The 26,794-nt window shown below is 44.7% G+C and overlaps 1 protein-coding gene and 1 long non-coding RNA gene across 8 annotated transcripts in view; one reads left to right on the forward strand and one right to left on the reverse strand.

Moving 5' to 3' along the window:
* Fam78b (family with sequence similarity 78, member B) overlaps window positions 1-12,897 on the forward strand; it is a 91,452-nt gene extending 78,555 nt beyond the window's left edge. Inside the window, exons 2-3 of one of the 4 annotated variants that reach the window (XM_006496789.2) lie at window positions 132-2,108; window positions 9,573-12,604. In XM_006496789.2, coding sequence (XP_006496852.1) covers window positions 132-654 — 523 coding nt within the window. In that variant the 3' untranslated portion in view covers window positions 655-2,108; window positions 9,573-12,604. Of the gene's footprint in view, window positions 1-131; window positions 2,109-9,572 lie in introns of all 4 variants that reach the window. The other 3 variants (NM_001160262.1, NM_175461.4, NM_001160261.1) reach the window with 3 other exon arrangements.
* Gm33610 lies at window positions 1,047-26,680 on the reverse strand. Of its 4 annotated transcripts, XR_373685.4 has the most exons (6): window positions 26,549-26,658; window positions 24,140-24,484; window positions 19,794-21,733; window positions 19,067-19,164; window positions 15,778-15,839; window positions 1,047-1,127 (listed from the first exon to the last, which is right to left on the reverse strand). It is a non-coding gene; the product is annotated as a predicted gene, 33610 (long non-coding RNA). The 4 variants fall into 4 exon arrangements; XR_865715.3 differs by having other exon boundaries at window positions 15,778-15,807; window positions 19,794-24,484; window positions 26,549-26,680; XR_865713.3 differs by having other exon boundaries at window positions 19,794-24,484; window positions 26,549-26,680.
* Between the last annotated feature and the right edge of the window lie 114 nt (window positions 26,681-26,794).

Raw genomic sequence — 26,794 nt, forward strand, 5'->3', positions numbered from 1 at the left:
AACCTGCCTCCTCCCTCCAAACTTCCCATTTTGCCCAATTTGACTGTCTTAGTAAGTGGTGGGCACGTCTCCAGCTTATAAAAATTTCATTGAGTCTCTTCTTTTCTCGTGTATCCCTTCTGCTTTTCCAGGTCAAGCTGGGAACTGCCTGACTTGAGGGAAGGGAGAGTAAAAGCCATCAGTGACTCAGACGGGGTGAGCTACCCATGGTACGGGAACACGACAGAGACTGTGACCCTGGTTGGCCCCACCAACAAGATCTCCAGGTTCTCCGTCAGCATGAATGATAACTTCTACCCCAGCGTGACATGGGCAGTGCCAGTGAGTGACAGCAATGTGCCACTGCTCACAAGGATCAAGAGGGACCAAAGTTTTACCACATGGCTGGTGGCCATGAACACCACCACCAAGGAAAAGATCATACTGCAGACCATCAAATGGAGGATGAGAGTGGACATTGAAGTGGACCCTCTTCAGCTGTTGGGGCAGCGGGCCCGGCTAGTGGGCAGGACTCAGCAGGAGCAGCCCCGGATCCTGAGCCGGATGGAGCCCATCCCCCCTAACGCACTAGTGAAGCCCAATGCCAACGATGCCCAGGTCCTCATGTGGAGGCCCAAGCGGGGACCACCTCTGGTTGTGATACCTCCTAAGTAAAAGCAGACTGCCCAACTGTGTGTGGAACACATGCCACTGAGACCCGCAGTGGGGTGACCAGGGGTGGCAGGAGCCAAACTGAGTTTCTGAGCCAAAGCAGACCCTCTTGGTGTGCCAGCCTTTGCAGCTACTTGTGATGAGTACAGCTGTTCCTTGGGCGGTAGAACCATAACCCTTAGGAAAAGCCCCTTCCTCTTAGGAATAAAGAAACCACTGATTTGATAGACTTGCTCTGATTACCGTGCAAGTAGCCATATTTTGGAGCTGACCAGGACGATTCTTTTATTTGAACTATTGACCATTTCTTTCCTGTGAGACGCAGGGGATGGAAATGAAACTAAACGGTGCCTGTGGCAGATGCTGCTTCCCAACCAATTAGAAGCGAGAGTGAAAACATCCACACCAGGTGTTCGTAAGACAGTCTCCTTGTGTGACTGGAGGGTGCTGGGGAATTGGGTGAAAGATCCTGGGTTCTGGGGAGAGAGGAAAAGAAGGTGTTACTACAGTTTAATGACAAGTGTTAGCTGGTGGTCAGATTGTCAACACACCCCCTGGAATGAGAGGGACACTTAGAAAACAAAACTCTGTTGTGCCCTTTGAGGGAAAAGCTGTTTTGGAACTGTCCGAGGTGCTGACGTCAGCAGCCCCCAGTGGAGACTGGCTGCTCGCATCCACTCACTCGCCTCTTTCCAAAGAGATTGCTCATTCTAAGTGTTGCTAGTTACGGTATTGGATATACAGTTCCTGTTTTCTGTAGTGATTATGGTGTTGGGTCTCTCTTGAGTTTTTAGTCACTCAATCTGTGACTTTGTTTACAGCCACTGATTCTTATCGCCAGCCCTCAATTCACAAAGATGTATAAGCCTCGTGTTCATGTAGGGTGTAGGGAATGTCTCAACCAATGAGAACAACATTCTCAATATTGAGTTTCTGAATTGTTCAGACACAGGAAGGGCACACATCTGTGCACACACCCGGGTGCTCACACACCAGGATTTAGAAAGAATAACAACTAGTCTTGCCGATAGTGCCTGAATATTCATTCATGGCCTTTAAGCACAAATAGTACACACACTGTATGCCCACATAGGTTAACTTCAGCTATACTTACAAAAATTCAACGTCAACTGCTTGTCCAGTTGTAGATAAGAAATGTTCAGACTTCTTTAGTGAACGTCTGAGCCTTAAGCAATCTTGGGTTGCTGAGATCCAGCCAATAAAGATGAGAAGCAATTTCCCTTTAGTCCAGCAGTGCAAAACTTTTTAAAGAGTTTCCAGTGTTTACAGTGGTAAGATTTCCAACCCTTTCCACCTAAGTCACCATGCCCCGCCCCACCCTCACTGAAGAGCTTCCCCTGTTATTCTCAGCGGTGCCGATTGTGAGGTGCATCCTTTCTTGTTGAGAAACAACTCGTGTAAACTGACTACAGAAGTCTCACAATGGTGTATACTGAGTAAGTAGATTTTTTTTAAGCCTAATTTCAGAGGTGAGAGATTTCCAAGTTCAGGGCCATTATACAAATCCTGTCATTGACTCCAAATCTTCCAGAGTTTGGGGACAGAGAATGCAAACCTTTCTCATTACTCTTGTTTCCCATGCACTGTAGTCTAATTTCCTTCATGCTCTGATCCCAAAGGATGCTACTCAGAGCAATATAGCACTAACTTCACATTCCAACCATTGGCTTCTTTCACCTAGATTAGTTACTGATGGCAAGTTAGTTACAGCAACACATTAATGGTGCATTGGTAACATCGGTGAGTGGCAAAGACTCTGGAAATAAGTCAGCTCCTAACTTGGCTTTCCCATGCTTCCCTACTTTTTAATGGCAGCTGACCTCAGAGACCTACAGATTGAAGAGTAAAGTTGCTTATTTTCCATGCTAACATCAGAAGCAGCAGTCTCTCCCTCACATTGAATCAGATGCCATTTTTATGAGATTTGGGTCAATGGATGCTGATCTTGGAATCTAAGCCATGTAGCCCCACTTTAAGAAAATCTGATTTTTTTTTACATCTAAAATTGTAAGAACAGATGAATAAGTTTATATTAAAAATTCTATGGAAGGTTTCAGTCTTTAAATGTTCCTAGCACGTTAAGATATGACTCACACACTTATATTTACATATAATATAGCTTTTCAAAGCCTTGTCTATAGTTAAAAGCAAGGTGCAGTATGCTTACCTAGACTTATTCTTCCTTAAAAAGAATCAATTCAGATTTTTAAAATAAATTACCCCAAGGCAGTTTCCTGGAGAATGAGGTAATAAAAATTGAGGAAAAAAATATATGAGAAGGGACTCCTAAAAGCTAAACTATGCAAATGTGCTTTACCGTTGTTGTGTGTCTCTTCTGCAAACCCTACCGTTGGGTCTCTCACTTCTGAAATCAACCTGCCAGAACACTCAATTGCCCAATAGCCAATTATGTTAAAATTATCATTGTTTTACAAGGAGATGGCCCCTTTTTTCACTATCTGTGGATCATTGACTTTTAGTTTAGTCAGGACATTGTCAAGCAAAAAGGATCTCTTGTAGGACAGAATTAACCTTGAGGTCTCTGGTGGGAAGATTAACCTGTATTCCCTTGAGAATGCATGATCTGACAGCAGACAACATCAGTTTCAAAGGGGCTCATTATGAGCCTTTGATATTAGTTGGGTTGTCTCCAAACTATATTTGGATCCCATTTATGTACATGGTTTCTTAGTGGTATAAGGTTTTTAAATTCCTGTATTTGAAAGAGCCTTCCACCAGATCTTAAGTTCTAAAATGAGGTCACCTTTGAGATCTTCCAGTCTATGATCTCCAAGGAAATTGAGGCCCATTTAAATTAGGTCATCTATTCAGGATCACATATCTCATCAGCACATGCCACGAAAAGGCCTGAGTCTCCCAGATCTCAGCTTACAATACAGGCACACTACCTGGGACCTGGGGTCCTCCCTTGTTTCCAGCCAGAAACATTGTCATTGTCCTGGAGTCATTCACCCACAAATCAATTAGCCTAGAAATTAAAAACAATTGGGTCCAGACCCCTTTTGTTATAATGTCAAAAACAATGACTATTTCAGACTGCTTTCTATCTGTGACAGCTGTTTTGATATTGAACCCTTGATCTTTGTTCTCCGCTGCATGCCTACCACATCCTCAAGTCCTTGTTACGGCCCACAAGACAGGGGAGGCTGGAAGCTAGTCCCCTTTCTGCCATCCATACAATGAATCATTTTGGATCCTCCTCCATCACTCCCCCAACGAATACCTCAAAGGCCAAAGTCATGGTCTAAGAAACAATTCTGCATAGTAAAATAAAACAGCAATGCTTCATAAAAGATTTTACAAAAGGCTTGCACATACATTTTCTCGTCCACAGGAAATCTTATAAGAAGTGTCGTACAGTGGTGGTTGTGGTGTTATTGTCTCCATTTTACAAATAGCAAATCAAGACCAAAGAGGTTAAATGGAATATCCACAGGCACACAGACAGAAAAATGCCAAGAGCCAGGATTCAAACTGGGCCTTTTGGCTTAAACCCTCATGTTCTGCCTCTGTATCATGCTGGCCCTTAGTTTACCCCTTAGCACAAAAGAGAAGAAAGAAAAGGAGGAAAGCAAGTCACTGTCACCTGGCACAATCATGTAGTCCTCCCCTGCCTACCAAGTGGAGTCATTAAAAATGAGAGACTGAAAGCTGTTTTCTTCCTCAAAGAACCTTGTAATCCCCAGGGAGGTTGGCCCAGAAAAATGCCTGTCAGGGACGGTGGTGTGGGGGAGGTGGCTGTCATTTGTAATTAATGGAGTAAGAAAGCTGTTCCCCTGGTCTCTGAATCCCTTAAACACCACAAGTACAAAGACAGGCAGGAAGCATGCATCCTACAGCTGAGGTCCCAGCTGAGCACTGCCCTGCCACCCGCAGTCCCTCAATGCGCACACAGGAGCAACCCATGGGGTGGAGGCCGTGGAAACAATGGCTTTCCAAGGCCTTCTTGGCACATTGACTGTTCTTGTTAAGAGCAGAGGGCACAATTAAACATTGATAGAGTCAGCTCCCAACTGAGTTGAAAAAAAAAAAGAGAGAGATAAACACACACACATACACACACGTACACACATAGACAAAGACCTAAAACACACACACACACACACACACACACACACACACACACACACACACACACACACTTTCCAGGCTGAAAAGAAAATTAATCAAAAACCCAATGAATGCCTGAACTCTATAATTAAGCCTAAATGATCCTTAGATAGAACAGGAGCTGCGTGAACAAGCCCAGTGAGCAAGCACACAGATATTTTTACCGCAGAGTCTCACTGCCATTAATTTCTTTTGAGATCTTGAGTACATCTGGTCCCCATTTCCCTGGTAGGACATCTGCCTATAGAAGGCTTTCCAGAGAATTACCAGTTCAGTGACAGCCAAGGTTATCTGGCCATTCCCAGGCACTTTTATAGGAACTCCTGTGGGGAGATGTGGTCTCATCAGTCCCCAGGTCAGCCACACACTCTCCTATAACAGCCCATCACTAGCCTCAGTAGACATTGGAACGATCTCTGAAACGCTCTGGAGTGTCTCAACTAAGCCTTGCCTGACATGAGACATTGTCAGCTCTGTAGACACTCTGGACTCGAGCTAGTTAGTGAACCCTTGGGCACCATCAACTTGGAGAACCAAAGCCACATTCATCCTCTATGAAGGATCTGGGAAGGTTGGCGATCTCACGCCTCCCCCAGCATTAGCCAGCCGGCTGACAGAAGCCTATACCCAGGCAGAGACAGAAAAGGATGAAAAGGAGAATACCATGTGGTCTTTCAGGTAGCTAGAATTTCACAAGGTCTTTAGGAGGGGACAGGTGGCTGTGTGTCAAGGCCAGATGGAAAATCCCAGAACAACTTGCTGGGATGAAATAGCCACAAAATCCATCATCCCATAACAGTGGTATTTTCATCATTCTGTGCTAATGTAGCAGACACAGAGGGGAATATATGCATATATATGTATGTATGTGTTATGTATATATATGTATATATATATATATACACACATACATACACACACATATATTCAAACCTTTGCATGGGTCTCTACTGACCTGTCCATCCCTACAGTTTTGGCTAGGAACTTAAAATTTGACAGCCTCTTTACAGATTTGTCATCTTGAAGCAGATAAAAAGAGAAAGGAAGTAAGTACTTCTCCCTAAACTGCACATACACACACATCCCAGGCTATCTCACAATGATGGAGCTGTGATTGGTTATGGCCTCTCTGCATTGCCTGTAGTGAGTCCATTATCTATGGTCTCTCTTGGACCAGTTACATAGTTTTCTTTAAGCCTGCCCCAGTCCCTTTCCCATGCCTCAAACTGTTCCTTTCTCCCAACTGGGCCTGAGAGAACCTACCCAGATCTTCTTTCCAAGACATATGGGCAGAGAGCCACATGGCCAAGCACAGAGCCTCTTTTGCCTCTAGGCCCACATTTGTCTTTAGCTTTCCTAAAAAAAAAAATGTGGGTTGAGTCTTAAAACAGCTGAGTGCTGGTTCAGAAATACCTAGAGAAAGGACACACACACACACACACACAGTGGGGGAAAGAGCCAGAACACATAACAAGGCCCAGTGCCACATGACATTTGAGGTATGTGGACAGGTCTGTGAGATACTTAAATGATAGCATTATTGAATCGGGGGCTGGATAAGGGCCAGCATTAGCACCTGAGCAAGAAGGAGATAAAAAGAAGGACAAGATGTTTTGTCACTCAATAGGCCTAGGGCAAAGGTGAGCCAGGCAAGGCACCAGGATATCTAGAATTTAAAATTTAAGAAGATGCTCGCTCTTGGGTCTCTGCACTTGCATGTTTCTGTAAAAGTAAGCCTTTTGGGTGTTGGCCTGAGTACCTGGCTTGCCTCCTTGCTCTCTTCTCCATTTCTCATCTACCTCTGATTCTCTGCTTTCCACGCAAGAAGAGCCAAGCAGAGGAGGTCTCATGGGATATCTCCAAATAGCTCATTCTTCCAACAGGCCTTTCTATAGAGTGTCCTACAGACTTGACAAAACAGAGTCCCTTGCGCTCAGGGACAGTGCTCATAGGAAGCTGTAGGAGGCACTCACTCCCACTGGGTCATACATTGTGAGGAAGCCCAGGACTTCCTCAGGGTTTAGGGTCATCTCTCTCTATCTAGTACATGAACCAGGCTACCTTTTTACAGGAACTGTTCTGGCCCCTCTCTAGTCCCTAAGGGTAGATAAATGATAGGGCAAACCTTTTCTACCATGCTCTTCTAAAGAAAAGCACAGAGAAACCCTGCAGCCCCATCAGTATGTAACCAGCACTTAGGTGAAAGACACAGTGATTGTCTCCATCTGCTGTGTCCCCCCTTACCCCACCCTAGAAACCAATTAGAATATTCCACACAGATGTGATCCAATGAGATGATATTTGTAAAAAATAAAAATTTAAAAAAAAAAGAAAGCCAGGAAAGATAATACATGCACTTCTGACTGAGAACGATTTCATTAAACTGGGCTTTGAAAGCAAGATAGCCAATTAAATTATTTCTCACTCCACTCCCTCACGCACCAGAAACGACGGGAAGCTATTACTTCTAATTAATTAGAGAAAGAAAGACTGTGCATATGCATATGAGTTGAACAGAGACAGAGACACTTCCCCACCTGACTCTTCATGCTTGCATGTACACATGAACATGCACACAAGGACACACACCAGAAAACTAAGGACTGTCTCTCATTGACTCATGCCATGGATTTTCTTAAACAGGCACACACACACACACACACACACACACACACACACACACACACACACACACACACACAAATTCCTATTCCCAAGAGCCACTAACAAAATCAAAGAATTCCTTCCTTGAGCACTTTCATGAGAAGAGAAACAGGGCACATTTTATTAGTAAAATAAACAGCTTTAAATTGGTTTAATTACAAACTTTCTGCAGAAAAAAAAAAATGGTCTTGTGTTTTTGCCTTTAGTAAAGTCGGTATTTCCACCCAGCCCTGTTCATACCAAACATAATGTTTATTGACACAGGCTAACGTGGGACCAGGAAAGCTGAGCTTCTGAGGCCTGGTTTTGAATTATATTAATCTTCACTTATTTCTGTGTGACACAAAGAAGAGGCCCCTTCTCAGTGCCATATGCACCCCACAAAGTGTTTATGCTTATGAGAGCACACCACAGAGAGCTATGAGCTGCCTGTGCCTCGCCTTAGGAAAACTAAGGGACAGAGGTCAACCACACAGTTAAAATGTTTTCTATATAAAAATGTATGCTACCCAAAGCATCACTATGGTAATATACATATAATGGAATAGATACACTAGTGGTATAAGGACTAATATCAAGGGTAAATAATAAAAGATGTGATGTGACTTTTGCACATGAGCATCGGTGTGGTGTGCTCTGTGAACATCAAGTCCACTATGAGTTCTGCTCAGGCCTCTGCTCACATGTGCTTACCTTGTACCCAACCTCCTCCCCTATCTTGCCATGTTTGTCCTTCTGTCCGATGCCATGTATCAAGGGCTGGCAGAGTGTGGCACACTCAGTACCTCTGACCCATTCTGACTAATCACATCCCTGCCGAAATGGAAACTGGCATCTACAGAATTGCATAGCTGCTATTCTGGTGAACGGGGTACACAGAGGAACATTTTCTAAAACACATTTTAGACCAGCCCCTGCTCATATATGTAATGGATTTGTCTTCTAATTTCAGAGCATCATGACAGGTTTATTTAACCATCTACGTAAATATTTTGGATTTCTCTTCCTAAAACTAAAGCCATATATATAATCATAAAAGGCAAAATTATGTTACTTAATGTGGAATCACAAAAACATATGTGCCATGGTAATACTGTAAACAGGTCCAGCATCACAGAATCTAGACAGGGGGGCTGGAGAGATGGCTCACTGGGCAAAGTGCTTGCAGCACAATCATAAGAACTTGAGATCAGCTACCACCTAAAAACCAGGCATGACAGCACGCATCTATATCCCAGTGATGGAGGAGGCTGGCAGAGAGGTAGATCACTCACTAGCTTACTGGCTAGACAGTTTAGTTAGACTAGTGAGCTCCAGGCTGAGAGAGATCCTATCTCAAAAAATAAGGTGTAGAACTACTGAGAAAGACACCCGATATAGACCTCCAGCCTTCATACTTATGTGCACATACATGTATACACATGTAGACACATGCACTCATACATACACATGCACACACACCCCAAACAAAAATTCAGGAAAGAAAAGGGTTCCCACAATTTGGCTTTATCTCAGAACAACTTCCTTCATGCATTCAAAAATGGTGTTTGTTTTATTTTTAAAATTGGGTTCATCCACTTCTTTAGGACTTCAGCTGTTACATAAAGCAGTATGCACAAGTGCCCCCCCCAAAAAGAGCTGCTAAAGAAAATTTGATTGAATACTATAAACACATGGTCAAGAAGGAGGCTTCAGCAAGGTGGGCATGAGTCAATGAGAGAAATCCTGGCTATACCGAAGAGCTCTGATGTGTCTAATGAGCCTGGTTTCTGCAAACTTCTGTGCTTGAAATACTAAGGAGCAGTGTATGGGTTCCCATCCATTTCTGTAGATCCTTTTGTGCTCCCCTAATGGACTGAACCCACAAATAACTTGCAATCCCTTTATTTTGTTTTTAGTTTTTAATCTTTTAAGACTAGATGAAAGTTACCGGCATCCTTTATAGAAGAATGTACATGAAGCGACTCAAAACTTTGCACAAACTTTAAGCTATTATCCCTTTGAAAATCTACTCACAAAGCCTGCATTATGAACATCTGCTTTTAAGACACAGTGTTTCCTTGGCTGCTTGGTTAATGTTTGCATGTTTCCCTGTCCACATGCAGGTCTCCTAGTAGGACAAGGCAAGCCCACCCAGCAAGCAGAACCACATGGCAAGACGCTGAGAAGGAGGGATATGAGCATTGGCTGGTGGCTCCAGAAGCTGATGCCCTGGACAGCTGACTCCCTATTTAACAAGAGTGCCATCTTGCCAGTCTCTTCACTACCCTCCTATCCTGTGATCAGTACCTCCTATCCCCAACACGTGTGTCCAACCAGGCCAGCTGGTTGGCTCATGGGGGAGCTTCATTGAACTGGAAGTTGTGCCTGCTGCACCTTTTGTGTGTGGAAAGATTGAGTTCACCTAGACCTCCTGCTCATCCCCTCCCTCCACATGAAGCCTCCCAAGGACAAGGCTGGTCATCCTGGACTGAAGAGACCCCACACACAGCCCAGCCCTGGCTCCCAAGCCTGCCACCCAACCCCACATTTTTGGGTGTGAGAATATATATCTCCCCTTCTCCTCTCTCTTCTCTATGTGGATAGCCAATGTCAATCATCACCTGAGGTGTCTCTAAGGTCTTTGGAAGGCAACTATTTGCCCTACCATGGACAGACTTGGTGACTTCAAGATGACCAAGAGCAGCATTTATATTGCCAGGATCAGTAAAATGAGAGCAGAACTTCCCCAACCGGGCAAAAGTGCTGTATGTTGTTCTAGTGTTTGTTTTATTTATTAGTATACTCCCCTATTTATTTATTTATTTATGGAACCTGTATTTATTATATATCAGAAAATCTTCTTCCATCTTTCAAACATCAGCTCCAAATTTGTCTTGTTGGACCCCACCCCCACCCCCCACAGAGCACAGTAAACAATTCCTCTTTGAAGCCACAAAAAAAGAGGGAATTTCTTCTCCCTAGTCCCAAATACTTCTACCCTAGCCAGATTTTTCAACCCAAAATAAGATCAGAATCTACCAGCTAGGTGTAAGCTGTATAACCACGCAAACCAGCACAGGCTCCGCTGTCTGGACAGAAACAGTCTTCCAACCCTTGCTTTTACATGGTTTTTCCTTCCACTCCTTCACAAACTCATGCAAGACTAACCACCTGATTTCCAGCCTGACTACTAAGACTGGGCTCCTCCTTCTGCTCTGGTGCAGAATGTTTGACACCAGATGCACATTAGAATCTATGTTGGGCGCTTAAAGCCACCTGCCTGGTTTCCACCTCAATGTGCCCATAGCAGAATCTCTGAGTGGCTGAGCAGCAGAGATCTTCTTAGTTGCCCAGATTACTCTAACTTGTAAATGTAGTTGATAAAAAAATTTTTTTTCAACTGTCTTCTTCATCCCCAGCCACCTCCAAGATCCCTTCCTCCTTTAGTTCGCAAGCTTCCTCTGGACTCCCCATTTCTCCAGTCCCCTTTCTTCATGAAATCTTCCCCTCGTTAAGCACCATCAACATGAACAGACCCCAAAGAGGTGACTGGTCCTGAGAGTCACACCAGAAGCCAATGCCTGCACTTGCCTCTCTTAGAAGCAAAAGCTTGTTCCCTGCCCAGATTCACCTTCCATCTGCACTCTCCCCATGACACATGCCTCCCTCCAAAAGGTTAAAGATTGATATGGTTATTCCTGGTCCTGCATCCCAATCTTAAGGAAAAGCTCACTCCAGTCTTTATAAGCCAAGGGTTGGCTGTTTCTGCAGAGCAACATGAAATACCTGAGGGTAATTTCCTGGTAACAGGAAGGGTTATCTTGTCCCCAAAACAGTCCCTTACCCAATGACCTGATAGCAACCCACTAGCATACAGATGATAGATGACTGAGACTTCTCACCCTCATGTTGACAAGTTCTCAAACGATGAATATAAGTGAAGGTGTGTGTGTGTGTGTGTGTGTGTGTGTGTGTGTGTGTGTGTGTGTACTGACAGTTTTGGCATTTACTTGAGAACAATCAAGAACTTGTGCTGTCTTTCACTCAGTGGATTCAATTCACTCCTTTCCTCAAAGACCCAAGTGAATTCCATAGTAGTGCTTCATACAGAATGGTGTAATGTCTGAGAACTGCCGGGCATGTTAGAGACTGTATATGTTGTATTCACAAGAGAGTGCCCAAGATAGAAAGAATTCATTTTCATATTCCACCTCCAGCATCTACCAGGTTCCCAGAGCAAGTAGATTTCTCCTGCATTCATAGCACCATGCCTTCTTGCCCCATTAATCAGACTGTCCTGCACCAAGTCCCATCTCTCAGGGTCCTGCTCTCTGATAGGCAACAGTTCAGTCAGTGGGTGCTAAAGAGTTGAGTGTTACACTTCTTGGGTGACCTTTACCTTTTAATTGGGGCTATAGACAATGCCTTAATCTGAAGGAGTAGCTTGAATGCTGGGAATTTCAGGTGCAGAAGTGGGCCAGTAAGAGAGATTAGTTTTTTTCTTAGGAGGGCATTTTAGAGCCTCCTCTTCCCCATACCCATCTTTAAAGTCAGCTCATACATACATGAGCACAAACAAGCACACTTACCTACATCTACATCCCATAATTTTGGAATACCTCCCTTGCATTGGCCCTATCTTTAAACATAAAAATAAATTAGAAATGAACCAGCTAAATTAATTCAAACCTCATTGGGAAATGCAGCCTATTTTTTCACCGGCCACCAGCCATCTGGTCTACCCCACCCTGTTCCATTTCCTTCCTGCTCCTTCTCTTTTCGGCTACTGGCCTATCAGTTAACTTATGTGTAAATGTCCTTTGCTCTTCCCTTGCTTCCCCCTAAATGTATTTCCCCACACCCTTGGACTTGTGTTGTTTTCGGTGTTGTGAAGGACAGAAGTGGAGGCTAAGAGCATGAGCATGTACGTATGTCACTGAAGACAGAGAAGCCAGGTATTCTGCTACAGTTTGAAGAATAACGCCACAAAGGAAGAGGTGAAAGCCGGCTCTGCAGAGTGCCTTAAAAATGACTTTAATTAGGAAATTCCGAGTCGTCAGTCTTTGGATGTTACATAAACTCAATGGATGTTGCATTTCACTTCTCTGGGATTAAAAAAAAAAAGTTAAATACAGTATGTATTCAACAATGATAATCAAGTATATTTTCTCTTTAATTTGGTTCTTAAAAGATTTAGTACCGAGGAGGTCTGGGATTCTGGGACCGGAGAGATGGCTCAGGGGTTAAGAGAACTTGCTACTACTTTTCAAGGGGACCAGAGTTCATTTCCCAGCACCTATGTCAGGTGGTCGGTCCATAGCTACCTGTAGCGCCCACTAGCTCTGTCATTTATGTAGACACATATGCATACACCCACATGCACGGGGAGGTGGGGGGAAGGAAATTGGGAGGGAGATACACATACTCATAAATAAAATAAAACCTTTTGTTTATTATTTAGTACTTGATTTTTCACAAAGAGCAAGGGAAAGCTATAGGTGCATAGAAGCTCTGGGGTGTGCAGAGGCCAGGCACAAAAATCGAGTCCTGCATATTTAAGAAAACTCTGCCAATGAAGGCCACATACTACAACCAGGTTCCATTCAGTGGGCAATTTTGCAGTGAGAAAGAAACAGACTATTCTGAGCAAGGAAAAGAAAGAAATTCCCCCTTCTCCCTGATGGTACACTATTGGTCTTCATCTGCTGAGACTGCCATAACAAAATGTCCCTAACAAGGTGGCTTATACAGAAACAACATTTATTTCTCAAAAACCTAAAGTTTGAAAAATCCAATATCAAGTTCCCTGCACACTTAAGGGCTGTTAAGGACCCCCTTGCTGGTCCATGGACTGCCTCCTCCTGTGTTCACATATAATAGAAGAGTGAATAGGCTCCTTCAGGCCTCTTCATAAGGGCACTAATTCAGATTACAAGTACTTTATTCTCATGACCCAGTCACCCCTCAATGCCCCACCTCTGACATCATCACCTTAGGGATTAGGATTTAAGTATATAAATTGGGAGAGAGGAACATAGCATCAGCCCACATCACTATCATAGTCTCTGCTTCAGTGAAAGATTGGAAAAATATTCCAGCAATGCTGAGGCTCTTCCTTGCTACCCCTCCTTCTCAGAGATCCCTTGGCCTTTGCCACCCAAGGAGCTAACCCAAAACCAGCTATTTTGAAGTGATTGAGTTCTTGAAGGCAGTTAAGTTTCTGCACCGTTACCTTCTCTCTCAGAAGACTGAATTTTTAAAAGGTCAGATCACCTCTAAGCAAGTGTAGGTAGGGGCAGAATTGGGAGTGAGTCCCTTATATGCTCTTGAATTCTGAGAAATCAGTATAGTTAGGAAGAAACTAAAAGCCCTAGCTCTATCAGGCATTCTCCTACCTCTTCCACCACCTGAACTTTAGTCCTGCATTGCTGGCTGGTACTTGGCTGGTGTCATCCAGCTAATAGCTGCTCTCTCTTACAGTCAAATCTATTATGGTTATTTTTCACAAGAGGCATGACCCTTCTCTAGGGACCATAATTTTAAGAAGCTTGAGAGTCACTAATTCATATTCACTTCATTCTCTTTCTTTCTCTCTCTCTCTCCTTCCCTCCCACTCCCTCCCCCCACATGCATCAAAATAGATAGAAGACACAGATACAGAGAAAAAGATAATAGTTTCCACTAACCACACCTCTGTCAGACACAAATCATGAACTCAAGTGGACGAGGGCATAGTTTTTAAGCTTTGTCTTCTTAAGCTAAAATAGCCCCATCTTCCCAAGTCAACGAAGTATTACATGCTCAAGTCTGTAGAAAGCAGTTCCACAAACAATTTACAAAAGGGAGTCCTGCATCATTCTCACCAGAAAGCATGACCTGAAGTAAGCCACCCATGAAAGGATACTTGCTGGATATGCATAAGACCATGGATCAATTCCTAGCAACATACACACACACATACTCACACATACTCACACACACACACACACACACACACACACACACATTTAAACATTTAAAAAACATTTGTACTTTTTCTAGTTCATTCATATTAAACAATCAACAATTACCAAGCCCACTGTAGCATGTATTATGTGTGTACACAAAGCTCTTCTGTAAGAGCAAGGGTGAGGGAAATGTAGCAACAGTTGAGGCAAACTGAAAATATAAGGAGTATTTGTTTCCCATTTTAAAAGAGCTGGAAAGTTTTATGTTGAGTTCTGGGATGACTTGGGAGAAGAGCAAGTATGTGCCTGATTTTCAAAAAAACTAAACTACCATATTGAAAGAAAACACTTTGAGAACTAAAAGAATAGTCAACACACAGAAGTAGCATAACATGCCTAAATATCTTGGGCTACAAATATGGTCACATAAAGTACATTACATATTAATTACCAAGACTCTTTTTTGTTCTCATATCAGAAACACAGCAAAGACTCCTTTTCTGAAGTTGCTCTACCATTTTCCCCACCACCATTTTCCCCAGAACCCTATGCTCTTCACCCTACCCAGAGAAAGAGAGCATAGGGCTCCATCAGCAGTTCCTTCTCACCTGTACCTTCCCCACCCACTGCCTGAAGCAGTGATTCAGAAGTTCATGGCAGTCGAGTTGCCCGGGACACTGGCTGAGCATGCCACTAGGCCACTCACTGTCCTCAAAGCATAAGGATGTTAAGAGAGCCAGAACTAGAACTTTATCAAGTCAAAAGCTTAAACGGTTCCCTCTCCGCAACACATTTCTTAGGCTCTGGAGCCCAAGTCCAGGACCCCTGGAAGACTCTAACGTCCAGACCAACTTTAAACTTTGGGAAGATGAATTAAGCTTTCATTTTTTTGCCTCCCAGGGTGTCCCAGGTTCCCTTGGCAAGTTAATCTCTTTCTTCCACTCACCTTCTCCAAGGAATCCCACATTTGCATAACAAAAGACTCCTGGTGTGATCAACCCAGTGGAAGGACTACCTTTCTATAGGACTGCCTTCTAAACAGATAGAATCTATCACTCTGAGAAGCTCTTCTCTAGTAGGAAGGAAAAAAATCTATACATTAACAAAAGTATATACCAGAGAGTATGGAAAGGGAAGAAAGAGCATATAAGAGGAAGGGAGAGGACCTGGGATGTTCTGTTTGAATTCTACTAAAAGTAGCTGTCAAATAAACTTACTACTAAGAATGATGCTAACTTCCTCAGGTTTCCCTCCCCCCCCCTTAATTTCTGCAGGCATGGGTATCATATTACATAGACGCCTCAGCTCCATTACACATTACACATTACACATTACACATTACACATTACACAAAGGCAGAAACAAGTTCATCGTCTCTTACCATTGCAGCAACCCATGGAGACTCCATTTACTGCAGTTGAGAGAGAGAGAGATGAAATGACTCTGTCAAAGTCACACAAAGTCACACATTAGAGCAAGGATCTTGGTATGGCTGTTGTGACTCTACTATATGATTGTTCTCAATGCAGTTGTAAAAAGAACAAGACACAATTCCATAATTGGGACCCAGGCTAGGCATTTAGCTCAGTGGGTGGAGTGATATCTCAACATTCTAAAATTGAGACCCAGAATGGCTTCTTACTAGGTGTATAAAACATTGATGGGCTCCCTGCAAACATAAGATAAGATATGAAATTCCAATATAAACTATAAAAACAGAACAAATATGAGGTTTGAGGGCAGCTCTGTAGGCTGTCTCAAAATGCCACTTAACCTACTGTCTGTGTGATTCATTAAGTAAATAAATATAATTAAAGGGAGCTGTTTTTATAACATGCTACACACAATTCCCAAAGCAACCCTTAGTCGAGCTGAAAAAATTAAAACAGTATATATTTTCTGTCTGTAAACTAATTATCTGATTCACATGGATTCAAAGGAAGCCCACTCCCAAGGTGTTTTCTAAAAGTGTGTGCATAATTGCCCTAAATATATGGAGGAAGCGCCAACGCGTGGCCTTATGTGAGTCTCTGAGCTCTTTTCACAGCACCCAAGAGTGAAGAAAAGAACATTCACATTCACGTGAGACTGCTCCATGAAAAGTAAGTGTGGCTGAGCGTACCCAGTGGAACGTGCTGGATTTCTGCAGAACCCTGCTTCCTCTTTGCCGCTGGAGTCATCTATGCTGGAGGCAGCTGGCAACGAGGCCATCATCTAAGCTGTTAAATCAGACCGCCCTGCATCTGGGCAGGCTCAGAAGAAACAAATTCTAAGAAGAAAAACCAATTCTACTTTCTGACAGGGTCCTGAAATTGAGCTAGCTTCTTGGAGAGAGATATTGTAGCCTTCGAAAAACTACATTATAATCAGAGAGAGAGAGAGAGGGAGAGAGAGAGCAAGAGAGAGAGGGAGAGAGAGGGAGAGAGAGAGAGAGAGAGAGAGAGAGAGAGAGAGAGAGAGAGAGAATACATACAGACAACACACAGAAAAATGAAAGTAAATCTCATCCTCACAGTGCTGCCAAATGTTGCTGGCCCTCTCTCCCCAAAGTCAGCACATGGGACTCTACAATGAGGAAAGCCTACCTCACCATCATCCTGCCAGAGTGGGGATGGACGCAAGTGTCTACACTGCTTTTCTTGAGTCTCTCCTGCTCATGATTCCAAGAGAAATTAGAAAGCAAACACACAGAAGACAATGATGTAAATGAAAATAGTGGATGAGTTTCCTTTTCAGTTAGAGAACATCTCCAGGACAGAGAAAGTAAGAGGTAGAAGATGGGCAGCTCCAGGAGCAAGCAAACAGGGAGTAAGAGATGCTAAAAGTCATGGTGACCGGAATCTCCGAACTGAAAATTCATGTCCCAGCCTAAAAGAAAATGTAGTTTAAGCTCTTTTGCTCCCAATTTCAGGATTTCTCCTTATCTCCTTATGTCTGCCCACAAGTGTGCTGTAGCAATTACTCTCCCTGGGGAGATTGTCTATGTTGTTTTCTATTGCTTTGGAAAGGCCCAGAGAAATGGGCTCCCAGTGAAACTGTTGGTAGCTTTTGGTAAGGTTTTGAGAGGATAAAGAAAATGGTTCCTGGGGGAGAATCTGAGTTGCCCACTTCCTTACATCCTCCTCCCACTCATAATGGAAAGCCCATAAGACAGACAAACAGAGAAGGCAGAGTTGGTCCTGAGAATGTCTGGCTCAACACTGATTCTTTCTTCTAAACTGAAAGGTATTAAAAACTGATGTGTAATAAATGGTGTCTCGTTGTGGATGTGAGATTCCCAATGTCTGTGTCCCTTCCCGAAACCACCCATAAATACCACTGAAGATACATGGAGTAATAAATAACCCACGTCACAGTCAATAGATTCTCAAGTTCATCTACATGCCTGCTTGCTCAAAGAGGGGTCCAGCTCCACTTGAGCTCCTTCCTATCTTCAGACTCCCAGAAAACTAAGGCTCTTTCTGCCATGGACAGTGGGTGCTGAAGCTGGATCAGGCCTCCAGGATATCTGGGTGTAACAAGACAGTTCTAGGATGGTTGATTTTAAAGAAACTCCAGGCTGGCTTGTGCCATCTACAACGAAATGCATCTTGTGGAAGGTCCTCATCCCAGCTCCTCAGTCTAGCCCGTCACAGTTTAGTCCTGGGAATGCTCCGGAAGCACAATCCTCATTTTCCCAAAAGACTGGGGAAGTCTTAGAGTTGACAGAAGTAGAATCAAGATCATTCCTAAGTGACAGCAGTCTTAGGGGGGAGGGGGGAGGAGAACCATTCAGTAACCAGACAGCCTGAGTTCGAGGGGCCAAGAGGAAAGAAAAAGAGGGGGGTGCTCATGAAGCGTGCAGGCTGCTCCTGCCTCTCTCTGTCCTGCCAACCAAGTGCCTTCTTGCTGCTCATTAGCACCTTGTTACTTTATTGTTCTAGGAAAATACCACCACATATAGTGAAATAGCTCTCAGAGAGTACACAGGAGAGGGATGCAACCATTCAAAAGCACCAGGGATATTCCATTCAAAAACATCAGCAGGCACCCATTGTGATGGTTTGTATATTCTTGGGTCAGGGAGTGACACCATTTGGAGGTGTGGCCTTGTTGGAATAGGTGCGACCTGGTTGGAGTAGGTGTGTCACTGTGGGTGTGGGCTTAAGATCCTTACCCTAGTTGCCTGGAATTCAGTCTTCTACTAGCAGCCTTTGGATGAAGACATAGAACTCTCAGCTCTGCCTGGATGCTGCCATGCTCCCACCTTGATGATAATAGACTAAACCTCAGAACCTGTAAGCCAGCCCCAATTAAATGTTGTTTCTTATAACTTGCCTTGGTCATGGTGTCTGTTCACAGCAGTAAAATCCTGACTAAAACACCCATTATGCAGGAGAACAAAAAAAGAGTGCCCCCACCACTCAGCTCTGCAGCACCTAGGTGAGCCTGTGACTAGCATCTGGTTGAGGGATGTGATACCCTGAGGAAGGACCATGGGCCTTAAAGTCCAGGGAATCTTAGAGTCCTGGATGCCAGGCAGATGATTTCCTAGCTAGTCTCCCTTGATGTATAACCACAACCTAGCATGTGTCAGCAAACACACAGAATGGGCCTATGTTCCTCATTTGGTCCTAGAAACGAAGGAAAAACTGTTCTCTTTATCCAAAGTAAGTGTGAGACATATCTACCTTGGACAAGCTGACTCCATGGCAGGCTTCAACTCAGCAGTTTGAGAGACTAGGCCGAAGAACTTGGCAAATCCAGGCAAGCCCAGGCAAGTTAGTTACTAGAAAAAAAAAACCCAGGCTTCAGGCAGATAGTCAGAAAACTGTCCTGCCATCAGAAGCTGCCCTGTTACCTGGCCTGAAGCAAGGGCAATGGGTCAGCAACAGGTTCCAGCTCCCACACCCTGGTAATGGAATGTCCCTAGAGATGGAGCAAGATAAAGATCACCTACTCCGGAATCCCTTAAAGTGCTTTAAATCAGGCCTGTGAGCTCACTTGATTCTCTCCATCTCAGAGTGAGAGACTCCCACATGCTGGACTTCTACAGAATAAAACACTCCTTGCTTTTGCATACTATTTGAGTCTGGGGTATCATTCTTCTGTGAACAACGGACCCTTACATGCCTTGCAGCAGAAAGTATTTTGGGTACCAGGGCACAGGAGTGAAGAATGCAGACAAACTCTCATCGGGGGCTTGCAATCTGGATGGGGGACTTAAAGGGGAAAAGTTAAAGGAAATTGGAACAATGGATGCTATGCTGGTGGACTCTAGAGGAAAGGAGAATAGAGCTGGAGAAGTGTATATTGATGAGGGCTAAAAACAATATGGTGCAGAGTGATTCCTTGAGTTGATGAAACAGAGTCATAAGAAGGGAATGAGTAGTGTAGACAGCTGAAGAAAGCACTTACTTGGAAGAGGAAGGGAGTTACACAAGGGTCCGGGGTTGTTCTTACAGGCCTGGAACAGTGGGGTAGGACTTCTTCAGAACCATGGTCCATGGGCCCAACACATCATCTTCATGAGGACACAACAGGAATAAGTCAGACACAACAGAAAATAAGTCCTTGCCAGCCACTGTAGGATCAGCTTGGTATTTCAAGGGATCCTCCTTGCCACGGTGGTCAGCCACACCAGTCACCTCAGGTCTATGCAAGCCGATGACATGCTGACAGCTCCCGATGTCTTCAAGTGTTCTCTCTAGGCTGCTGCTGGTGGCTTCTGGTCCTCAGAGCTCATTGTGCCGAGCCCTTGAGACCCTGCTAGACAGGTCCTGTAGATGCTTCTTCACCTTGTAGCTCTTTGGAGAAAGTGGTACCCAGTGGCCATAGAAAAGATAAATGAAACTCTAGTCAATGGCATTTTTACGAGATTTCGCAATGTATTCCCCCCACTGAAGTGGCAGAGCCAAACACATTCTAGGCAAACAGTTCTCAGCCTTGCCAAAGGGAGAACTCAGCTATGCCATTTGCTACTACAAGAGTCTAAGGGCTTGATCTCAGCACCGAAGATTGTTTGACAAGAGAAAGGGAAAGTCACTCTTTGATGAGAAGAAGCAGTAGGCCAGAAGTATCCACGGCCACTCCTCGCGTGCCCAGGGAGGCCAATTCTGGCATGACATCCATCCTTTAGACCTTTCCAAACTCACAGGGCAGTCTCTGGCTTACAGCCACCACACAGAAGCACACCAGCAGCCACTCCAAGTGCCAGGAAGGCAAATAGATTTTTTTCTAGGTCATCAGAGTGGGGAAGCAAACCCTTTGCAGGATAAACGTGGTGAATACTTTTATTCCATTGCCCATTTCAGACCGCGTTTCCTATGGCTCTGGCTCTCAGACAAGAGAAGCTGAGTAAAAAGCCTTGTAAGTCGAAATGTCAGTAGCCCAACAGGGAAAGTAAGAGTCTCTACATCGCAGCATGGGCAAAAACTCAGCTGAAGCTCTGCCACAGCAGGCAGCCTATAGTCTCCAGTAGTTCCTTACCTCTGTTGGAAACTTCACAGGACAGCCTTTGATGTCCAATTGGCTCCCGGCATCCTCTGAGTCCTTGTTAGAACTATCCATTCATTCACCCATACTTACTGTGATCCAAAGTTTCTCTAGCTTGCTTCTCCGCACCTTTGTGGATCCCTTCCACAAGCCCATGTCATCTCAGATACAACCACACCAATGACCCACTTCTCAGCCATCGTTATCTATTTCACCCGCTCTCTGCTGCTATGATAAAATGCCTGAGACAATCACCGTACAAGGAGAGAAGTTTTATTTTGGGCACATGAGTCCAGAGGGTTTCGCTTATGATTGTTAGGACCTGTGGCTTTGGGCCTGTGGTAGTGTGAGTTATTTGTTGTGCTCTGTGGGATAGTAGACTGTCCCTCATGGTGGTTAGGAGGGGAAGAAGGGGACCCAATCCCTTCGATGGCTTGCCTCTCAATGACCTAACATCCTCGCACTGAGCCCCCACACACTAAAGCAGTGGTTCTCAATCTCACTAATGCTGTGACCCTTCCTAATGCGGTGACTCCCCGAACCACAGAATTATTTTTGTTGTTACTTCATAACTGTAATTCTGCTGCTGATACAAATCGTGATTGTAAATATGTTTGGAGACAGAGATTTGCCAAAGGGGTCAAGGCCCATAGGTAAGAACCACTGCACTAACGGTTCTACCATCTCTCAATAGCACCTCCATCCATGGCCCAAGCTTATTGTCCTTTGAGAGACAGTCCATCTAAGCCACAGCAATAACCAGACCATTCTGTGTTGTTTTTCTTCAACAAGCAAGAGACCATTCACAGGCTTCACTAAGAGCCAACTGCTTCAACAGCCCCCAGTTCATCTTCCAGATGACCCTACAAGACAACAGAGGAACCAATCAGCTTTCCTGAGAGGAAAACGGAGCCTCTCCAGTGTTGACGCACAGCAGAGCACACAGTCAGTCAGTAGCAATATCATGCTTGAAATCCTGATGACAACGACATGTCAGACCACACTCTTGACTTCCATATAAATCTTGAACAGAAACCATCTAATCGAGATAAGAAGTTTCATGAAAAAAAGATACTCAGCGTAATATTAACCAGGTGATTTAAAGAGAAAAACAAACCATCTTCTCCTTCTGCTGGCCCAGATTTTTTTTTTACATTCCCCCCAGATTCCCTTTGGGGTGTTTGCTCTCTTTGGAGAAACATGGATTTCTCATTCTTTGTTATCTCCTGGACAAGCCCACAATGAGCCTTTTTACCTCCTGTGAGTGTCTCATGTCCACATGTGTCATAACTCAAGCTTATAGACAGGATTTCAAATCTGTTGAACCAATCCTTTAACACCAGAATATGGCTCTGCACTAAGACCTATGGGCTAGAATTAGCCCTGGCATGAGGTAGATGCAGCAGAACAAATGCACTGGATCAACAATGAGGAGCTCCCCAACTAGACCCCATTCTTGTATGCACAGACCTAGCAGCATGTCTTCTCAGGGACCCCAGAAAGTACCTTATAACTGTATCTCACACCCACTCCTCCAAAACCCATCTCTCACTCCAAAGAGAATCACCATGGTTCCCTTCCCCATAGGGCTTTGATCCTGTCCAAGCACACTAGCTAACACAGGGGCAGCCTACTTGGATGTGACATACCCGCCCTTCTACTGCACTTGGGGTGCTATGTAGTCCTGAGCCTGTATGCTCTGAAGTACTGAGGGTGCCACTTCCACTGGATTTATCAGTGACAGGTGTCTTTCTTTAGTAAGTTTCTGGCAAGGGGCAGTTAAGACAGGCTCGCTTTACTTGACTGCCTTTCCATGGTGGAGAGCCGCGGGCATTGGAAGCCCCATCTGCCATTCTTCCTTCCGGGTTTGTCTTCCCCAGTGGCTTCAGTTTGCTTCTACCTCACGGCTTCCTTTTGCATCTTGACAGGACCCAGCTATGGAATGTTCTCCAGAAGAGCATGTACGGGGACTCTAGCCAGATCTCCTTGATCAAGTGGGGAGGGGGACTGGAGAGAGGTCTGGAATGTGCCAGTGAGAGGAGCATTTCAAAATACAGCCAAGACTCCCCCCCCACCCCCATCTGAATGTCCCACTAGCCTTCACCTTCAGGAAGGGAGCAAGCAGGCTTGTGCTTTTCCAGAGGTCCTCCTGGTGGCTGCCCTACCCCTGTTGAACAACATCTCCCCAAGCAGGAGGAAGCGTGTCATCTGTGCCCCGCCCCACACACACAGGCTAGGAATGCTCACATTGCTCACACATGTTAGTTAGGGCATCAAGTTCAAAACTGGGAACAGGAACGTCGTTAGTTACTAAGCAACTTTTGTTTTTGTTTTGTTTGTTTGTTTTTTATCAATATCCTGGCAGGCCATCTTGTTCCATATGCATGGAACTTACTTACTTTCCTTATGACTATCATACAGAAGTGGGGGATACAGTAGCCCTGCCCCCTTATTCACTATTTTTGCTTTCAAAGGTTATGATTATTAGCACTCAGATATGTTTTTAAATGCCAAATAAAAACATTCTGGAAATAATTAGTAAGGTTTAAATAGCCTGTATTATCACTTGCTGTTTTAATTGTTCTGCTTTAAAACTGATTATTGTTGATTCTTTACTGTTCCTGATATATGTTAGACTTCATCAGTATGCATGTATGTATGTGCGCATGCTTGTATGTATGAATTATGTATTTATGTGTGCATACATGTGAAATGGAGACTGTGTACAGGTTTAAGTACAAACCAAATTGTGGAACATCTACAGGTCTTACAATTCACTCCCTGCAGGTAAGAAATGGTGACCACGTAGTCATTTTTGCCTGGTTTCATAGACAAACCTCAGCATGGCTCACTTCCCCATCTCTGAGCCTTTGGTCAGTGTTACCTTCTCAATGAGACTTGCCCAGATCACTCCCCAATAAAACTGTAACTCTACTCTCATCCCTAACATCTTGCTTAACTTTTCCTCCAAAGCACTTGGCTCTCCTTCAAACCGCAGAGCGCTGCTTGCGAATGACTTCCTGCAGACACTCCTCTAGCCCTGCGACACTCGCTTAATAAAACAATCCTTCTCGTTCTGTGAGAATGGCGATGGCAACATGGGTTAGCAACAGACACAGCAAGGAAGTCATACTGTTATTCTATTAAGACAGCCTTCCTCCCCCAGTTACGACAGACATTTGCTCAAATAAGGAGTAATTCATAATAGAAGTACCATTATTGGAAGGCAAGCTTCCAGCTGGAAACTTCTAAGGGACCGAGCTGCTCACCTGTGTCACCCCGTCTTGTAAGCTACTTTGTTTCAGTTTCTACTCTTTCCTCCAAGAACCCATTCCACTCTCCTCTTAAGCCCCAGGTCCTTTGTGGATTCACTCCATCCGTGGGCCACAAGTCCCACCCAGCTTTGGTTTCCTTGTGTTCTCACTTGAGTTGGCTGCTCTGTTTTCTGGGAAAAGCTTTCTGATTGGTTGCTGCTTGTCAGGGTGGGTCAGCTGACAGCGGCTCTCCTTGAGTCGGCTGTATTTCATGAAGAAGACTCAGGCAGGAAGCAGCAGTGGCAGCCGGTGCGAGTCAGTCTTCGGCTCCTTTAGTAGAGTTGTCTTCCAGACCATCTCCTGTAGAGACAAAGATCGGGAAGTCAAGGGACAAAAAGGGATGTTGTGAGGTCTGGGTATCGTGAACGAGCTTTGTAGAGCTGAGAGCAGTCTAGAGACACTGGGCACCAAGAAACTCTTTGGCGAGAACAGGAAACTGGCAGAGTAGTTTCCACGGAAGAAAGGAATGAGAAATCTCCAGCGCTTTATAGTCGTGCTTTAATTCAGGCGTGGCCTAGCCCTTACCCTTGGCCTCTCTTCGGTCGCTTCAATTGCAGCAAATTTTAAAGAAACTCACAAGCAAACCTGAATTAATGTGCATTGACGTAATTCAGATGCTAGGAGGGGAAATGTGTAAAACAGCCCCGTCTCTCCCGCCCACTGCCCGCTTCTCCTTCAGAGCCCTTGAAAGGCCCAACCAAGGTGAAACTTTGGTGTAACTCTGCCCTAATATTCAGTCACCTCTAGGGTTCAAACCCTCTTCTCTTACCTCAAACTCCTGCCCTTTGGTGAAGCCTGGCCCAGGGATGGTGCCTGTAAAACTGCAGGTAAAGTGGTGTTGGGCTTGGCAGTAGTCCCAGGGCAGTAGTAACAGAACACTGTCCCCTTATTCCTGCAAGACCTGAGCAAACTGGGCTTTATTCGATGGAGTGCTGATACCTGTGTGTGTCCAGGGGACAGCAGAGATTGTACATGCTGTCTGGCACTCACTTCCGGCTGGACAAGCCTTCCCAAACACTGCAGAGCTGTGACCAACCTTCCCTGCCATACAAATGATAACAGAAAACCCCCATCTCTGAGTCCTTCCATGACTAAGATCAGAATCCTTCTCCCATTCCAGCAGGCCCAAGAAAGCTCTCTTGGTGGGTGTTGGATGCCCATAGTCCTCAAATTATGGAGAAAAATCCTACTCGTCAGCCTTAATACCTTTAGCTGCTCTGCTGTATCCTGGATGGAATAGTTCTGGGCTATTTTCATTCATGCCAGGTATGATATAGGCTTCAGAACTGCAGTGAAAGCCACGGTTACAGACACTTATAGCACTGGGGTTCTGACGGGCCGTGTCTTTATATATATATATAAAACCTCTACATATCCTCTCTCTCCCTCTCCTTCTCTCTGTCTCCTTCCCCTCACCCACAAAACTGAGACATGACCTAGGATCTGAGTCACTAAGAATGCTAGTCTCAAAGCCTTCAACTCCCTTCTGTTCCAGCTAGCCCACCAAGGCCTTCTTAGGGAAGCCGTGGCCTCTTACATTCAAGACATCTATACCCAGCCCACTGGAGTCTGACCCTCAGTGTCTCTTTCCAGCCATTGGAACTTTTCTTCATATGAGCTTAATTTTAAAACTTTCTTTTTATGTTATGTATATGTTTGAGTCTCCACATTTATGTATGTAACTAATTGATGCCCACAGAGGCCAGAAAAGAGCATCAGGTTCCCTGGAACTGGAATTACAGGCATTCAAGGGCCACCATGTGGGTACTAGAAACCCAGATCTTTTGCAAGAATACCAAATGCCCTTGACCACTGTACCAACTCTCCAGGATGTATATATGCACACACACACACACACACACACACACACACACACACATTGGGAGGAAGTTGTCTTACTATATAGATCAGGCTGGACTCAAGCTCTCAGAGTTCCATCTGCCTCTACCTCCCAAATGTATGTACTAAAATTATATCTATTTTTTTCAATGAAGCATGCATCCAGTCATATACCCTACCAACACACACACACTTTCAAGTACCTGTACAGAGAGCCTTCTGTGCCCTGCCTATAAATCGGGTCTCTAGTAACTGTCTGAGCCTATGTGCTCCCTAGGCAAATACAGAGGGCCTCTGCACTAGGGGATCTCTTTAATAGCCTTCCTGGGGCCTTTGCCTTTGGAGCACACAGTGCTACTTGGGACAGGCAGAGCTCCTTCAGGTAAGGTGCAGTCCCCAGAGCATTGCTCTTCCTCAGGCTCTGGGAGATTGTTATTTACACCCCCTTAATGTCTGCTTTCCATTCCTGGCTTCTTAAGAAGCAATAAGACCAGGGGACACACTCTGGCTGCTCCAAACACTCACCTGGCTGCAAACAAAGACTTCTCAGGTCCCGCCCTCACCATGGGTCCAGGCAGGGTTTCCCACAGGCTGTAATTATACTTCCATTCCAAGGGGATCTGGAGCCTGCCTCTTGAACTGTCTAAAGCAGGACGGTGTGTTTATGTGTTAGTAAGGGCAGACCCACTGACCTGGAGGGGTTAGGGGCCGAGTGCATGAATTAATCCAGGAGCCTGCCAGCACTCAGGGCAGGCAACCCATCAATAAAAC

The sequence above is a fragment of the Mus musculus genome, chromosome 1, assembly GCF_000001635.26.
Source record: "Mus musculus strain C57BL/6J chromosome 1, GRCm38.p6 C57BL/6J".
NCBI lineage: Eukaryota > Metazoa > Chordata > Mammalia > Rodentia > Muridae > Mus > Mus musculus.